This window comes from Myiozetetes cayanensis, unplaced genomic scaffold (assembly GCF_022539395.1).
Source record: "Myiozetetes cayanensis isolate MyiCay16 unplaced genomic scaffold, myiCay2020 scf16, whole genome shotgun sequence".
Lineage (NCBI taxonomy): Eukaryota > Metazoa > Chordata > Aves > Passeriformes > Tyrannidae > Myiozetetes > Myiozetetes cayanensis.
Window position 1 is genome coordinate 342,380 of NW_026087270.1, and position 17,037 is coordinate 359,416.

Genomic DNA, 17,037 nt, shown 5'->3' on the forward strand with positions numbered 1-17,037 from the left:
CTCTAAAGCAGTTGTTGGTAGTTCTGCCATCCCCCTTTGGTGGGTTTGTTTGCCAACACTTGTGTTCGTGTTCCAGTGAGATGACACTGCCCTGGTTGTGCCTGCTCTTTCATATCCAGAGCAGCTCTGACATTAAAGTGTGCTTATTTCTCTGGTTGCTGTATTTTAGAGGGCTTTTATAGCTGCTTTCATTGCAGTGCTTGTGGGGTCTGAAATTCTGAGCTCTCTGATTGCCTGGGAGTGGAATTTTGTGTTTTCACTGCACTTGTCGTTGTGACTTGGTCGTTTTCATTGCTGACTTTTAACTTTATATCCACGAGTTGATTTGTCTTCAAACTGAAAGATTTGTTTTAATCCCATTTTTTCCATCAGCATCTTTCTGTCAGGATGAGCTCCTTGAATGCCTGTGGATGTAACTCTTGACTGTGTTTGGGCACTGCTCTAACATGCATCTGTTGATAAGCTTAGCATTTTGAAGTCATCCTAATGACACGCTTAGTCCACTTGAACTGTACCTAAAATGGAGGTTTCTGTGATTCTACTTGTTTTTTTCTTAAGAAAAAAGTCATGTTAGGTATTGTATAATCCAGATTTTCAAGTTACTGTGCATGCTAAGTGCACTGACTTTCTGTAGGTCCTGCAGACTGAAGGCTGTCACTGCAGAGATGTGGCAGGGGTGGAGATGTATCTACGTCCTGACATCTGGAATAGTTCTGAGTTAGAGCTTTTTTCATTGGTATAAAACAAGCAATTTGCTAGAAATTATATTTAGATTAGAAGGTGTGCACTGCTCCCAGTGTTATAATCCATGTCCACAGTCAGTGTAATTTAGTTTCTTATGTTGAGATTGGAGTTTATTGTACATGTTCAATAGAGAATCTGGTTTTATATTCCTACTTAATCAGTTGCTAATGTTACAATATTATAAGACAACAACGTGTTATTTACATTTACTATTTCCTTTTCAAAAAGGTGGGAATACATTCCCATCTTAGTATCAGCAGCAGTGTTGCCAAATAAACATAACCAGTAAGTACTTCAGCAGAATGTTAAACCATATTGTTGTTCTTTCTTCAATAGGTCCATGATTAGACTTCCTGTTTTACAAGATGTCCCAACATGTGTTGGAATGGTAACTTCAGTACCACCTGAGAGCTTGGAGTCTGCCTTTCTGTGAAAGGTAGGGCAGCTTCTGTTCAATATTTTTGTCTACTTCCAAGGTTTTCTTTTTATTAATCTTATTGGTTCTGCGACCCTGCAGAATGTGAGTTATGCTTTTAGCAGTATCACCTGTAGGTGTCAGAACTGATGTTGTTTCATCAAGCAGTAAATTTCTCAAAATAAATATGGTTAATTTAGCTATGTTGAAACTCTGGTTATTTATGAAGAAAATGATGCTGTTTATTCAGGCATCATTTTCAAAGGTTTTGCTCCAGCTGAACTGAGAGCATGACCATACTGCTTGCTCTTAGAAACATTTGGAGAATTCAAGGGTTTTTTCACCATAATAATTTTGTTTTCACCAGTTTTTTGTTCTGTTTTGTGACTGTAGTGAAAGAGCCATCTTTAAAAGGTCTTGCTATTTCTGGAAGGCAGTTCTGGCCTTCAGGGCCTACCAAAATATGTCACCCAGCTTCAGAATAAGTTTGTGTCTGGGAATTGAATGGCTTAAATTTCTTGGTCTCTGCAAAGGAGAATAGAATTAAGATCATCATTCTGTGGAGATCCATTTATAAAGTCCGTCTCATAAAGAGATTTCTGGTAATAAATATTGGATGTAAAATAAGAACAATAAAAAGAAAACCTTCGAGAACCATTCAGTATTGCAATAAAGCTGACTCACGTTATCCCTGTAGGCAAACTCCATGCTCTAGAGGTGGTGCTCGTGTCCCAGAGCTCAACACATGTTGGAACATCTTTGTGGAGGAGGAAGTCATTGATCAGTGAGCAGCATCTTCAAGGATCGTTTAAGGGGGAAAAAGTAAAAGGTAATATTTTTTGAAATACATTGAAATGATTGTTCATTATGTTTATTTGGCAATCCTGCTGCTCATACTAAGGTTGTAGTGTTTTCATTTCTTAAAATTGCTGACAAACTTCATAAACTTCCCTGTAGTCTTTCCTTCTCCCTTGAGTTTGGATTGCATTTGTTAGAGCCTCCTTCCTGTTGCTGAGTCTCCTGCAAACAAACCCCGACTCAACTGTAACCCCTTGGCAATTTGACACCTTTTTCAGTGGTTATGGTACAGAGATGATGATACCTGTCATTTAACCAGTCATTTAACAGTCCCACGAGGCTCCACCATCTGTTCTTGCACAATGATGTACAAGTGCAACTTTAATAGGAACTCTCCTAAACTGAAGCTGTTTTGACAAAGTTAAGTGGCCATGTCTGACCTGGATAATGTTGTAGTGGTGGATGATGTGGTGATGCGCTGTTTGGTATTAATGAACATGGCACAGTGTCTTGACAATATTTCTCCTCATCCTGGGCATACACAGATGAAGGTGCTGACATTGTGAAGTTCAGGTTATGATCTTCAGTCTACCCTTCTGGTATCCTTTGTCATTTCCTGGGGTTTGTGCATATCCTCTGTCTGATGTGCCCATCTCACCTCCTTAAGAAGTTCCTCGTGTTCAGCTGCTCTGCCTGGCATCAGACTGGTAGTGACAACAGTGGTACCTGTTCAGATTAAAGTGTCAGAGAGATGGTTTCTCTGCGAAAAAACCCTGCCAAAAAGGCTGCATTGTTTACAGAAATTGCTTTAAAAGAACAGAGGCGAATTCTTGGAGTTGGTACTCCTTTTAATGCTGGGGATGTGGTGGGGGGTGTGTTCTGTTGCTGTGAGGACTGTGCTGGAGGATGCTGACACCTGTGTCACCTCTGACATTCTTACAACCATCTCTGTCCCCACCTCTGTCTCACCTGATGTGCTGTCATAATCCTGTACTTCTTGGGGTTGAGTCTGAGGTCCTGTTTAGTATCTTGAGCTTGGCTTAAGGAGCACATTTTTCTAGTCTGCATCAAATGAGACAGGGGATAAATCCCCAACTAACAACTTCCCTATTGTTTTCTTAAGAACTCCTATTGGTGTCATTGCCATATTAGTTCTTCCAGATCTTCCTGATCTGGTCCCTGTAACAATCTCTTTTGATTTGACCATGTGGTGAATCAGTGCACAGAAGTGCACTGGGGCATGTACTATTATTCATAAAAACAGTGAACATATTTTCCAGTTCTCTGCAGTCACTCTGTGTTTATTCTTGAATGTTCCTCAATGTCTTTGGACATGGTTATTATGTTGTATTTTTTTGTTTTGGGAAAACTAAGATGAAGAAAAAGAGAATCATGTAACTGTGATCTGTGTGTTGTAACTTGACTTGTTGAGACCTGCCCCTATTTTAGTTCTCATCCACTCCTACCTTGTGCATTTTGCTCACACTGTTCAGTTGCTGCACCACAAGTTACTGGGATTTTAGGGTAGGATGTGGATCTGGATGTAGTTCTCAAAGACTCTTCGACCTTCAGTGCCTCCCTTTTAATAACTTCGACATCCCCCCTTCTTTTAGAATATACACATGAAATGGCACAAAAGCAATCTTAAAGATGAATTCTTTAAAGAGAAGGAGTTATACATCAAAATTAAAGATTCTGTCTTTCTTTAACACATTGAGATTTTGATTTCTTCCATGAGAAATTAGGAAACATCCAGCTTAGTTGCAGAAGAAAACAGGGAACAGATTAGTTGTAGCACCTTCTGTTTCTTCAGAGTTTACATTTGTCCTGTCCTCTCTGATCAGGCTGTGAGGCTTCCCTGCTGTCTGAATGCCACATGTTCTCTTCTCCCAGATGCACTGTTTATATGGATGTGCTTCCATGATTTGTGGCAATCCCTCCCTTTTCCAAGGCTCCACATACCTGGGCACAGCGTTGTTTGGTGACTGCCTTGGTTCTGGTAGAGACAAACCACCAAGGGTAATAAAAAAGGCTCTTTAAGGATGATTAATAGCTACCTTTCAGCTGTTTAATTATGTAGCTTAGAGACAGAAGTTTGGAAACTGGATTGTCTGGTTATATATACTTTAGGACTTTTTTGCCAAAAAATGTGAGTTCCCAGACTTACCCACTGGTTGAGGCTTCTTAGAGAAGTGAAGGCTTTTTTTGGTCCATCTTATATGACTTTCATCAAAAAACACTAATTGTATAGGCAGGGTTAAATAGCGTTCTTGAGAAATTCTTTTTCTACCTGATTTTTTTTTTTGTCCTGCCCCAAATACTGCCATGCATATAAAAGCTTTGAATCAACACAGATAATACAATCAGACATTTTGGCCAGGGTTACACCTAGATGTAGCATGGAAACAACTATTTCTCTGGCTCTGTTGTGTTAAAATAATGGAGCTATTTTTCTGGTTTTCCCTTGACAAGAATAAGAGGTCTTAAACAAAATTAGAGGGTAAAAGTTCAAAACAAGCAAAAGGAGGGTTGCTTTTGCCAGGTGGGTAGTTAAGTTGTGGAACTCATTGTTTTAGGGTGTTTCAGATTCAAAAGATTATTTGAAAAATTAATGTGAAAAACATTCCATCCTAATAGAGAGACAGATGAGATGCTCCAACTCAGGACAGACTGAGGCTGTATTTTGGTGCACAGTTAGCACTACACACCTTTTTTTTTTTCAAATACTCTTCTAGCAGAATCTCCCACTGCTGGTGTTAGAGAAAGGATGATGGAATCTGTTATCCAGTGTAGCTTTACTAACCATTTTATACAGTTATATAAATACATAACTATTATAGTGTAGTTTGTACTGAATAAGTTAAATCCACTGTAGTGCCTGAAACACACTTTGAGTGGTTTTGTACCAGTGCATTCACACTACAGAGCTTAAAAGTCTTAGTTGAATCTTACTTTGCTAAAATAGTTTGGTTGGTGTCTACTTTGGAGGGAGCAGGAGGAGAAGAGAATATTAAAAATTGTGCAGTGTTTATTCAGCATTTTTATTCTTTTAGGTTACATTACAATTGTGTGGCTGGTTATCTTTTTTTTTTCCTGGTGTGTCTTGCATGGAAAATGGCTATGAATTTTGAGGGGTTTAATCTGCAAGTTTGGAACTCATTAAATTATTTTTAAAAAATAACCGTTGTTTCATCAGTTTCTCAGTTTTACAAAATGCTTCCTGGGCAATCATCTCAAGGTGGGTGGCTGTGAAGAAGCAAGGGACAAATACTGCACCCAGCAAGTTGGGAGTTCTCAGGGAGATTGTCCACTTTCATCCAGAAGTTGCCTCATGAGACAATTTTTACCCTGTGAGGGGAGGAATGTTTTTTTAAAAAAAAACTTACTGAACTAATTAGTGTAGGGTCTTCCGTTGTTTTGTAAATAACAATCATGAGGTGATAAATGCCCTTCTCTGTAATGCAGTGGGTTATTCCCTGTAAGGTGAACTGCAAGTGTAGCGCCGAGCAGCATCAGATGTTGGTTTAGGGATTCTTTCCCATTGCTTTCAGCTGGTTGGAGCTGTGCAATATAATCCTGGCCCTCTCAGAGGGGGGGCTGGTTTGTTCCTGCTCGAGGGAGTCTCAAAGCACTTGGCTCAGGTTCTCTCTTGTTTGGCAGGAGCCCCTCCCTGCCCTGGGGCTCCCCCCACACCCCCGGTCACAGCTCCTCAGAGCTGCTGCTGTGGAGGCAGCAGCTGAAGTTTTATGGTCTCTCCTTTCTTCGTCCTGTCTTCCAGCACCAGACAGGCTTAACAACACCAGTCAACATTGGTTAAATTATTATGCATTTAGTTAGTAAGAAAGACCTAAAGTGAAGCTTTTATTTAAGGGACAGAAAATTACAGCTAAAATGACCATACTGTTTCTTTTGCCTGGGATCACTAGGCTATCTCACACCCCTAGGAATCTCTGGTCTCAATCCTACAACCAGGAGTTGCTGTTTGCACCATCACTCTGTGTAACGAGCTGTGCCTGAAGTTTTTAGTAGTACAAGTGTGGCTCCCCAGCACAACCCCAGGGTATTCTGTGCCCAAACAACCTGCTCAGTTTTTTCCTTTCCCGTGTTCCATCCCTCATTCTCTAGCTTAATATTTGGGGTTGGGTTTTCCCCTCGTAGCACCAGGAATGCAGTGTTGATGGATTACTCTGTAGGTAGAGAACACTGCTCTGTGGAAGATATACCTTGTTCTTAAGTTCCACCTGATGAGCTTGGGAGAAGTAAGTTCAATAATTGCTATTTATGCTTTTCAGGGTGTCAGGGGTTCTTAGTGGATTAGAGTTGTTTCCCTTTTGTGTTTAGTCAGCCTGATGATAGTTAACTGGGGTTGCTCAGTTTAGAGTTATGAATTCAGTAGTATCAGACAAAGCACCCATTGCTTTCTGTTGATTTTGTGGCTTGCTTTCTGCAGAGACCACACAAGCTGTGTCTTAGGAACACAAATCCTGCTTGTCTGCTTTGAGAAGGTGAACTACTCTCCCCTTCAGCCCCATCTTTTCAGCTCAGAGTTTCCAGAGTTCCTGTGTGCTGTAAGCTGTGGGGAGGAGGGAGGTGGGTAGGTATGGCCAGATGCTGCTTTGCTGGTTATTCTGGAGCTGATGCTGTTGAATGAGGTTAAACAGAAGCTTAAGCAGTGTCTCAGATCCAAGGGGGGTGGACTTTTGTTTCTGTTTTGCAGCATGCAAGCCAGCTGTAATGGCAGAAGGGGCCTGGGCCCTGAGGAGGCTGGTTCCAGGTTCATCCTGCACAGAATTTAAAGTTTAAGAAGCTGCTGCTGGTGTTAGGATGATAGGAGTGAGTGCTTTCTGCATTTCTGGCTGACCTGTGGCTAGGGCAAATAGACACTAATTATGCACCCCCCCCATGTTTCTGTTGAAGGACAAGACAAACTAAAGTCTGAAATAGATGTTGTTTAACTGTTTAAAGCCAGTTCTTCAAGGTTTTTCTGTTTTAAGTGTAAACGTAAAGAGACTTTATTCAGGTACTCAATAATTTATCACATCAATAATCAGAGTCAGACCTGATGTTTTACAAATAATTTTTTTTTATCTTTGATCTCAATGCTGTCAGTCCTCTTAAAGTATAAATTATTAAAGTAACTTTTTGATTCTTTGAAAGCCTATCTGCAAAGACAGTATTTTTCTTCTGCGTCTCAAATAGGGCAGTACTCTCCTTATGATTTGTTTCAGTTTTTGATCAATAAAATATAATTAAACTTTTAAAGTGCAGCAAGGCCAGTACCTTTCCAATAGCTAAGCAGATAACAGCAGACTTTTCACTTCTTGGGACCTGAAAAGTTTTCAATTACAAGGTTTAGGTGCTTTTATGTTTGTAAAAAACAATCTTGTGCTACTGACACACATGCCAATATCAGAATAATATTGCTGAACGTTTTTTCCCTCAAGGTTTTTGGAACTTGATATACAAGTTCTGACTTTATAGAAACTCTATTGCAGTATCTCAAACTTTTAAATGTAATATTGTTTATTTGCAACAAAATATTCTAACACACTTCTTGCATGCTGTCTCACATAGTGTATTAAATTAAAGTCTTTATTAAATTCTGATTGAACCAGGGTTTGCTATTAAAGCTTCCAAGTGTGTAATTAAGAATTAACATGTAGTCAGACTTCACTGTGTTGTTCTGTAATGCTCGGCAGATTCGAAATTTGGATTTTGGGGGTATTAATTTGCCCCTCCTGTTTCTTATATGGGGTAGTGTGACTCAACTGAGTGCTTTGGTAGGCTCTGATGCCTCTCAGGGTGTGTTGCAACCAAGTCCTGCCACAAAGAATCGAAGTGTTCGTGCAATCAGCCATCAGTTCTTGCTGCTCTTGTACAGTTCTGGTGTAAAGAGATCTGGCAAGAGCACTTGAATAAAGAATATGGCCTTAGTTATGTCTTTAAAAGTATCAAAGCTCAAATTCAAGTGGAGAGATGGGTTAAAATTATAGCTTGGAGCATTGCTCTGCTCCAGCTCCTTCTTTGTTGTTAACCTTGATGATGTTTTTATCATAGCTCCAGGAAAAGTTCAAAATTACGTTGCCGAAGTAATTTTAAAGACTTGAAGCATATACTTGTTATCCAAAATGTCTAAATTTAACAAGTGTGTTATTTAAGAGTAAACAACTCTTTTCAAATTACACATATCCTGATGTTTTTGGTCACAAGACTGCAAGTTAAGATTGCCACATCATCAAACTTAAAGCACATTGAGATGAGCACCTAAAAATCAGAAGGAAGTTCAACTTTTTAAAAAGAAAAAGATGGGGAAAGCAGTCTATTGATAGAAGTAAGCTCATTTTTTTGGTTGTTTAGTCTTAATTTTCTCTTTGGATTTTTGGTTTCTGGTATATGGAAGTGTATATATTGTAAAGACTTAGTGCAATGATCAGATGGTGCAATTCACAATTCAGGATACTGGAGCCTAAATAAAAGTATTTGTAGATGAAGCCACTATTCAGTCACTTGGTTAGAAAGATGAATAATAGTGAGGATATCTGTGTTTTGCAGCACAATGAACTGTGTTTAGTATTATAGAATGTATATGTGTATATACACATTTCTTAAAAATATAGATCATATTTCTGTTCCCAGATCATTATCACTTTAGGGAATCTTGAAAGGGGAAGAGAAGCCTTACCCTGTTAAAACTGGGAAAAGTAATTATACAGAGTAGAAGAATATGTCAGGAAATTCCTATTTTAGAGATCAGCATTATTTTCCTTTGATGGAATTCCAATATGCTTTTTATAAATGACAGTGGATGAAACTCAGGAGATGTGACAGCAAAGAAAAATAATACTGAGCATTTAATACAGAAACATACGAAAATTAACATTTTCAGCCCTTTGTGTTGGTTCAGTTTCTATCTGGCATTTTTTCTGAGTAGCAGAAAGCAGAACAAGACAATCTCTAAGCAGTGGCATCACAACCCCTCTTAGACCAGTGGATCAATCCAGTGGTGTGAACAGCTGTGTAGGAAACTATAATTGGGCCACAATTTCCAAGTGTAGATGAAATTGGTAGTTTTCCCACCCTTGCCCCAAGTACAATCCAAGTATTTCAGCAGCATGCCAAATCTCCATGTAGTATAGAGCTCTGGAATGCACCCTGCTTCTCACATCCTATGCTAACAGGGCTTTAACCAGTGTAATTTAGAGCAGGGAAGACGTGATGATGCTTCCACACATGATGAATGGTGTGCATGACAAGTTGACTTCTTAAAAATTTATCTTTTTGTAGTCTGCTTTCTTGATGCTAATTCATCTGGGGGAAAATTGATATTCTTTTTCCCTTATCCTGTTTTCCAAAGAATTCTAGCCTTAAGTAATTGAATAGTCCATTTGCTTTTCTTCTTCCCCTTCAGGTCACTTTTGTGTCCATTGGTAAATCAGGAGCTGGAGAGCCCCTCTGTGTGTCTGAGTCGAGGGGGAAATCAGTGGCTTTTTTTCCCTTTCTTTGCTCTTTGCCTGGTTGGCTGCCAGTGAGCACTGTGGGACAGGCTGGCCAGGCTGTCCTCAGGGTGCCCAGCCAGCAAACTGGGCAAACACGGACCAGGAGATGTGCCAGGGGCTGATCCTATGTGTGTGAGGGATCTCAGGGCATTGTGCTGTGATAGGGAATACAGAAGGACTCATGCAGGACAGGGATCGTTGAATCACTCAGATTGGAAGATAACTTGAGTGGTCATTTGGTCCAGTCTCTTGCTCAAACCTGGGTCAACATTAAATTCAGACAAGGTTGTTTAGGGCATTATCTGGCTGAGTTTTAAAATCCTGGGAGGTAGGAGAGTCTACAACTATTTTGTACAAAGTGTTCCAATTTGTCTTCATAAAAGAATTCTTCCCTATATCCAGTCAGAAACAGCTGTTTCAGTTTATGAATTTATTTCTCATTCTTCTTCCAGGCAGCCTCAGTAAAGAGTCTGACTCCACCTTTGCAATAAACTCCCCACTAAGCCTTCTTCCTCCAGGATGAACCTTCAGGTTCTCCTCTTACAGGTCATATGCTCCAACTCCATAACCATCTTGCTGGCTATTCCTTTGACTCAATTTTTTTTCAAGTTTTTCTTGTACCAGGTGACCCAAAATCCCAGTATTCTGGACGTGGGCTGGGTGAGGAGGATTAATTACTCCCCTTGAAGCATTGGTTCCTGTTGATCCACCATTCTGCTGTGGACACAGCCCACTGTGCTGCTCATGTTCATCATTGCCAGGGTGCACTGCTGGATCCTGGACAGCCTCCAGGCTCTTCCTGCTTCCCATCGGTGCTGCTGCCCTGCTAGGCAGGCATTCCCCAGCTGGTGTTGTTCCAGAGAGTGAGTCCATCCCAGGTGCTCTGTGCTCATCCCTCATGAATTTCATGAGGTTCCTTTCCCTCTGCACCTCAGTGTGGTGCCATCTGTGGTGAGGATGCTCTGTGTCTCACCCCTGAGGTCACTGAGACAGCTGTTAAAAAGGCCAAGTCCCAGGACAGATTCCTGAGGGACTCCATGGCCTCCAGGTACTTTTCTGGACTTGAGAATACTGTGTTGAGGGACTTCAGGAGAAGAGAGTTACTGATGAAGAGGACAAAGGACAAGAGTCTGAAGGAACCAGGAATCTCAGAATGCTCTGTTGGTTATGGGTGAATTTCTGAAGAGTTAATGGACAAGACAAGCTGTCTAGTGGTTGAATTTACTTAGAGTAAAAGTCTTTAAAATTAGGAAAACCTTTAATGTGAAAAAACTGAGATGGTGATAGTTTTTCATTAGGAAAGGAGTGTGTGTGTTTTCAGGGAAGTTGGGTAGCTGTAGCTACACCACGGAAATTCAAAGAATTTTAACAATTACTCACTCATACGCTTACCTAGAATACTTGGCAGAATTTTCCATCTCAAACCTCATTTCTGGATACCAGTTAATTAAATTTCCCTTCTTTCTTGCATTTTATCCTTTGGACTAGGGTTTTTTGATTGATGGCTTTGCTTACACATGTTTGCATAATAAAATGGTGCATGCTCAAATAGGCCTTGATAGTGCCAGTCTGACTCGGAGGAATCTCTCCTGCCCATAGGAATCGTCCTCCTGACTTCAAGGGCTTCGCTTGCCTGGGTGGCACTTGCAGCGTTGGGATTTAATGTGTGTGTCTGCTTTCCATTACATGTTCAGCTTTCAGCAGCCTGAGCGGGATTCCAGCTCTATTACACACCACAAATTGGGCACCAAGAAAGGTTTAATTTAGTTTTTTTTCCACGATAAGGCGAAAATCAGTTAAAAAGCGTGCATATGTACGTCGTGCTGCAGTCCTTAAGGTACCGTGCGCTATATGGAGCCGGTGATGGCTTAACTCGGTTGAAGAGGTAACGACTTCAAAGGATCATTGAGAAAACGAGGAGAATTGTGCCATGGGAGAATTGTGCCATGGGAGAATTGTGCCGTGGGAGAGGCACGGCAGCGGAGCCGTGGTACGGCAGCACTGAAAGGGGCTCGGCAGGAGCCACAGGGATGGGCCGGTCCGGTGATGGAACCGCGGGCAGGGGCCGGTCCAGTGATGTGCTGCAGGAAAGGGACGGTCCGGTGATGTGCTGTGGCCAAGGGCCGCTCCTGGCGGGGCGGGAGCCAAGGGAAGGGGCTGATCCCAGTGATGGAGACGCAGGAAGGGACCACTCCCGGTGATGGAGCGGGTGCTGACAGGAGCCGGCGGTGCTGCCGAGCGCTGCCAGCTCGGCTCACATCACACACGGGGATGGAACTGAGCAGCCGGCCGGGGAACACACCCTCACAGCACACGGGGTGAGGGGAACACACCGCTCACAACACACAAATCCTGAGGTGAACACACCACTCACAGCACACACGGGGTGAGGGTAACACACCGCTCACAACATATGGGGTGAGGTGAACACACCGCTCACAACACACAAATCCTGAGGTGAACACACCACTCACAGCACACGGGGTGAGGGGAACACACCGCTCACAGCACACACGGGGTGAGGGTAACACACCGCTCACACCACACAAATCCTGAGGTGAACACACTGCTCACACCACACACATCCTGAGGTGAACACACTGCTCACACCACACACATCCTGAGGTGAACACACTGCTCACACCACACACATCCTGAGGTGAACACACTGCTCACACCACACACATCCTGAGGTGAACACACCGGCGCTCACTTCCCCCACCTTATTTTTAGGCGTGTGATGGTTCCTTGCCGCGGAGTTTGGCCGGGCAGAGGTAGGAACTCCTCGCCAAGCAAACAAGCTTGGGGGCCCCTGCACAGAGGAGGATTCCTCCTGAAAGTCACACTATCCAAAACAGTCTCAAACAAACGTCCTGTGGGGGTTTGCATACCCGTTATGTGTCCCAGCCAAAGCTCTCTGAGAAGTTTTGTGCTCACTCAGTGGAGAACTGAGTTGGTATAATCAGCTTATTTATTCTCTTATGGGTGGGTTATCTCTAAGAATCCACACAAAATGCAGCTACTGATATTTTCCTGTATGAAATATATATATATCTGTGTGTTTACACAGGGAGTTTTCTACACAGAGAACTGTCCTGCTGGGACAACTCATATGTTTGCCTTGGTAGGACTGTAGCTTAGGTTGGTGTGTATATTCATGTATCTACAATTTTAGATCTAATACTTAGTAAATATTTTGATGAATTTAGGAATCCTTAAGTGTTACCTATATTATTCTTTCTGCAGCTTAGGTGCTTTTTAAGTATATCAATACATTAGACAGCAGACTGTTTGCTTTTCTTATAAACTCAGCATGAAGTATCAAATGTCCAAGTAACTATGAATATGTGTTTGGGGGACAACTGGTGTTTCTAAATAACTTTGTAATATGACTTTACTTCTTCATATTCAATTAATAGGGATTTTTTTCCCCTAAAGAATTTCTGTTGTCAGTACTATACCAGTAGTGTAGGCTAAAGGATGGAACAGTGTGCTTTGGGCTGCAGCTTCACCTCATGGAAACTGAAATTCATTTGCAGTAATGCTTCTGAAAACAAAGAAATTGCTTTTTCTCGTGTAGAGCAACTGAGAACTCAAACTTTCTCATATTCTGTTATGCTTTCTTGTAATATATTAGGATAAACTTCAGCAAAGTTCTTAAATGCTTTCAAGTGTTAAAAAAATTCTCTGATTTCTCCTTCAAACTTTTAAAGTACAGTCACATCCTTTTCAAGGGCTCATGAACATGTCACCAAAGCCACATAAATACACGGTCGTGGATTTTTCTGTTCAAGAAAGCAAAGTTATGACTTAAAGCCCTTTAGAACTTTGGGGTTTCTTTTGTGGGGGGTTAAGCTAATTCTGTTTTGTTTTGTTTTCTTTGCTTTAGCTAAAAAACTAGGAATTACTGATGTGCCAGCTGAGGTCGTTACTTTTATTTCCCATGCGACACAGAGCAGATTGAGGACAGTGATAGAAAAGGTGACAGTGATCACCCAGCACCGGATGGAATCATACAAAGTAAGTGCACAATCAGAGGTGTTGTATTTTGGAGGCACGTGGTGCCGCTTTTTCTCAGCACACGGGGATGTTTTGGTTTGTTCTGGGTGCAGAGCTTGTCTCTGCTGCAGGTTTGAGCCCCTCAGCAAACAGAGAGCTGGGAGGGTAGATCTGTTGTCAGCTCCGTCTCCCTCCTCTGCCACAGAATTTGGGTGTGAATTGTTTTGTCTTACTGTGCTAAAGTGTCTGACGTGGAGCATCTGCTGAGCTGTTTCTGCTCACGGGCTGCTGATTCTTGATAGCTCCTTTTTTGACCAAGGTGTCTGTTAATTGGATCAAAATTGCTTTGGTGTTTCAGAATCTGTCATAACTTTACGTGTCCTTGGCTGTGAGAAATATTGGTATTTTCCAAAAGCTACCAATGTGTCCTAAATGAGCAACTAAAGAACTCAGCTCTAAATTCTTCACTGTAATTAAACATGATTTGCTCTTTAAAAAGAGCATTTAAAGGTAAAATGAGTCTTTTGTTGGTGGCTGTATTCATGAAGAAAACTGAAACGATTTTGATATCTTAAACCGTGGGGGAAATTTAAATAAGAATCTGCAAACCAGGTTGAAATTCAAATGAATCAAACATCTTTATTGATATATTTGAAATACCTCTTTCAACTAGAGGTAAGATGCTAATAGTTATTAAACTGGTGTAAAAGCAAGATGGCAATAACCGGTTGTGTGTTGTCTAAGCTGTGTTTAGATTTCTTTAGTGTATGTATACATTGAGTGGCTCTGGTTTAGTTTTTTTCTTGGTTTTGTGGTGAACTGTTTTGTTTTCCTGGACTGGAAGTCTGGTCAAACATCTTTGGACTGCATCTTTACCCACCTGTTTCCCAAAGCTGAGTCACAGTCGGACTAATTCCATGGGATATTTGCAGAAATGATCCCCTTTGGCATCTCTGACTACACCAACGTTGTTGTGATAGGAAAAGGGATTACAAAAATGAAGGCCACTATTCCTGATCATTACCTGCACTTGAATCTTTCATTGCAATCAGTGGATATATTCTACTGTATTGGACTAAAAGCCAAATCTCCTTGTTTCTTTCCAGTATTCTTTGTCAGCATCAGCAGAGTTAAATCCCTCCTTTCTTCTCTCTAGGATGGTTTCTGAGGAGAAAACAATTCACTTAGTCTACCTTAAGCCAAAGATGCTTTTAAAATAATATTTTAACGCATTCTTAGGAAAAGATGAGTGTTGTCTCTGATGAAATTGTAGCATTGTCATTGTATTTGGCATTTTTCTTGGTTAATGGTCTTCTTTGATTTCATAGCATTGCAGTCAAAAAGGAAAACACTAAGTAGATAAATGGGATGGGAGTAATGTGGATCACTTATTTTTCTGACTGACATTCTAAGTGTTCCCACGTGGCTCATGTCACAAACTCTTCTGGTTGTTGTGTACTAGGAAAGCTTACATGCTCTTAGTTGTAATAAACTTCAGTTTTAATTGTCATTAGAGGCTTATTTTCAATTGAATTTTTAGCTTTAATGCCCTCATAATACTGCATCTTGATAAAGTCTGTTACTAGTTCAAGGTGAGTACAGATACAAGAATTTTAGGTTATAAGCCTGGTTATAAACTGTATCCAGGATTATTCAGTAATAAACTTAAACATCTTAGAGGTTTTTCATCAGTAAGTCTGTCAGTAAACTGATGTCTCTGGTGCTGATAAATCAGTCTTTGGTTTTTGATTTGCTTAGATATTAATAAAATAATCTGCATTACTAACCATAGGCTGGCTTCATTCCCTGAGCTTAAAAACCAGAAATGTTCTTTTTATTGTTCATGCAATGAAAAGATTTTAATGTAGAACACCTTCAGTCTTGGAATGCATAGTCTGGATAAAAAAGCCTGTTTTTCTAGAACACTGTCCCTGTTTTGCAGGATGACGAGTGGTACGAACAAGCTACAGATGTCCGAGCACAGCTGAAGTTCTTTGAACAGCTGGAGCGTTTGGAAAAGCAAAGGAAAGACGAACAAGAGAGGGAAATCTTGTTAAAGGCTGCCAAGGTATCAGTTTCACTCTCCTTTTTTTAACTACTTAACCTGTTCATAGTCTTTAAACAATTACTTGATTTGGTGAGATCTGTTTCATAAACACATTTTGTTTCTCACGACAAAAATAATGTTGAGCCCTCACACCTTTAACTCCTTCAGCCAAGCTCTGCTCTGTGGTGACTCCAGACCCACCTGACTGGAATGCTTCTGTGTTTTCAGGATGCAGCTCTGGATTTGAGGAGTTCTTGGGAATACAGGAGACAATGGCTAAGATTCTCAAAGTAACTCTGCGAAATAATTTGTACAATTGCCTTTGAAATTTAATAGATGCCAGGGTTTGTGTGCCACTTGAAATTCATACCCTACACTTCTGGTATTTAACACAATTCAGTCAATTCTTTGGGATTTTTTTGAGGCTTTTTACTTCTTAATTTTCTAGTCCTTGTTTTTAAACAGTTTTTTTCATTTGTTTGTCTTAATTTGTGCTCCAGTCACCTCTCTGTACCTGCATTATATGATTGATTCGTGCCTGTCTTCGGTGAACTGTCAGTTCTTCTGGACTGGCTCCTTTGTAACTTCATTTCCAGAGACTCAATTTTCATCCATGCAATAGAACAAACTCAGATAATATTGTTTCAAGAGCACATAGGTATAGATAAATCTCCTGCTTGTAACTTTAAATTAAATTATATATATATATATCACATCAACCTGCAAATAGTTTATCCCTTAGTTATCCCATTTCTAATTTTATTTGAATTTTCATTGAGTTATTTATTTTGCATGCTGAAAAGATTATACAGAACAACTGAATGTTCAGTTGTAACACAGCTTCCTGATTTTGTGCCAATAATGTTCACAAAATGAGAGATTTATTTTTTTTAAAACCTAGCCTTGCTTGTTTCAGAAATCCATTTCTCAATTAGGGTACTGTAATTTGTCCACTTTGCACTCTTAATTTATAATTGCTCACACTGTAAAATATTCCACAGGTTTTCCCATAACATTAGATACTCTTTAAATGTCTTGATGAAAATAGATTTGTTTTCACTCTCAATTCTTATTTATTAGAAATAAAGAAATGCCTATTTTTTATCCTGTTTGCTCCATTCAGTGAATACACCTCGATGGATTGTGTTTTCTGTGGATCCTGCTGCTTGTTGTTTGTTTTGGTTGCTTTTTTTAGTGGACATGGAGAAAAATGCAGTAGCTTATAGTCCTTAGTTCAGAAATATTTCCCTGAGTGCACGAAGCAGGCTGATCTGAGATTGGGTTAGATGAGCTCTCCTTGTTCCTTCCAACCTGAATTCCTTCATGAATTGATATTCTGTAGTTTGGGTTTTTGTTGTTGTTGTTGTTTTAGTCTTGAATAATATAAACTCCTCTGAAGTCAAAATCTAGGAAATAAATACATGATCATCAAGTTTGATTCCTACAGATTACAGAAAGAGCAAATTGAAGCATTCTGCAGCACACAAATGTAAAAGAGTCCTCTAATTGATTAGAAAAAATCGCCTTAATGAAAATAA

At 40.4% G+C, this 17,037-nt stretch overlaps 1 protein-coding gene across 1 annotated transcript in view; it reads left to right on the plus strand.

The window, feature by feature from the left end:
* The window catches only part of LOC126637702 (transcription initiation factor TFIID subunit 4-like), a 141,671-nt gene that overhangs the window by 47,570 nt on the left and 77,064 nt on the right, over positions 1–17,037 (plus strand). The window contains 2 exon segments of the mRNA XM_050311096.1: positions 13,343–13,473; positions 15,395–15,520. Of these exon segments, the coding sequence (XP_050167053.1) occupies positions 13,343–13,473; positions 15,395–15,520 (257 nt within the window).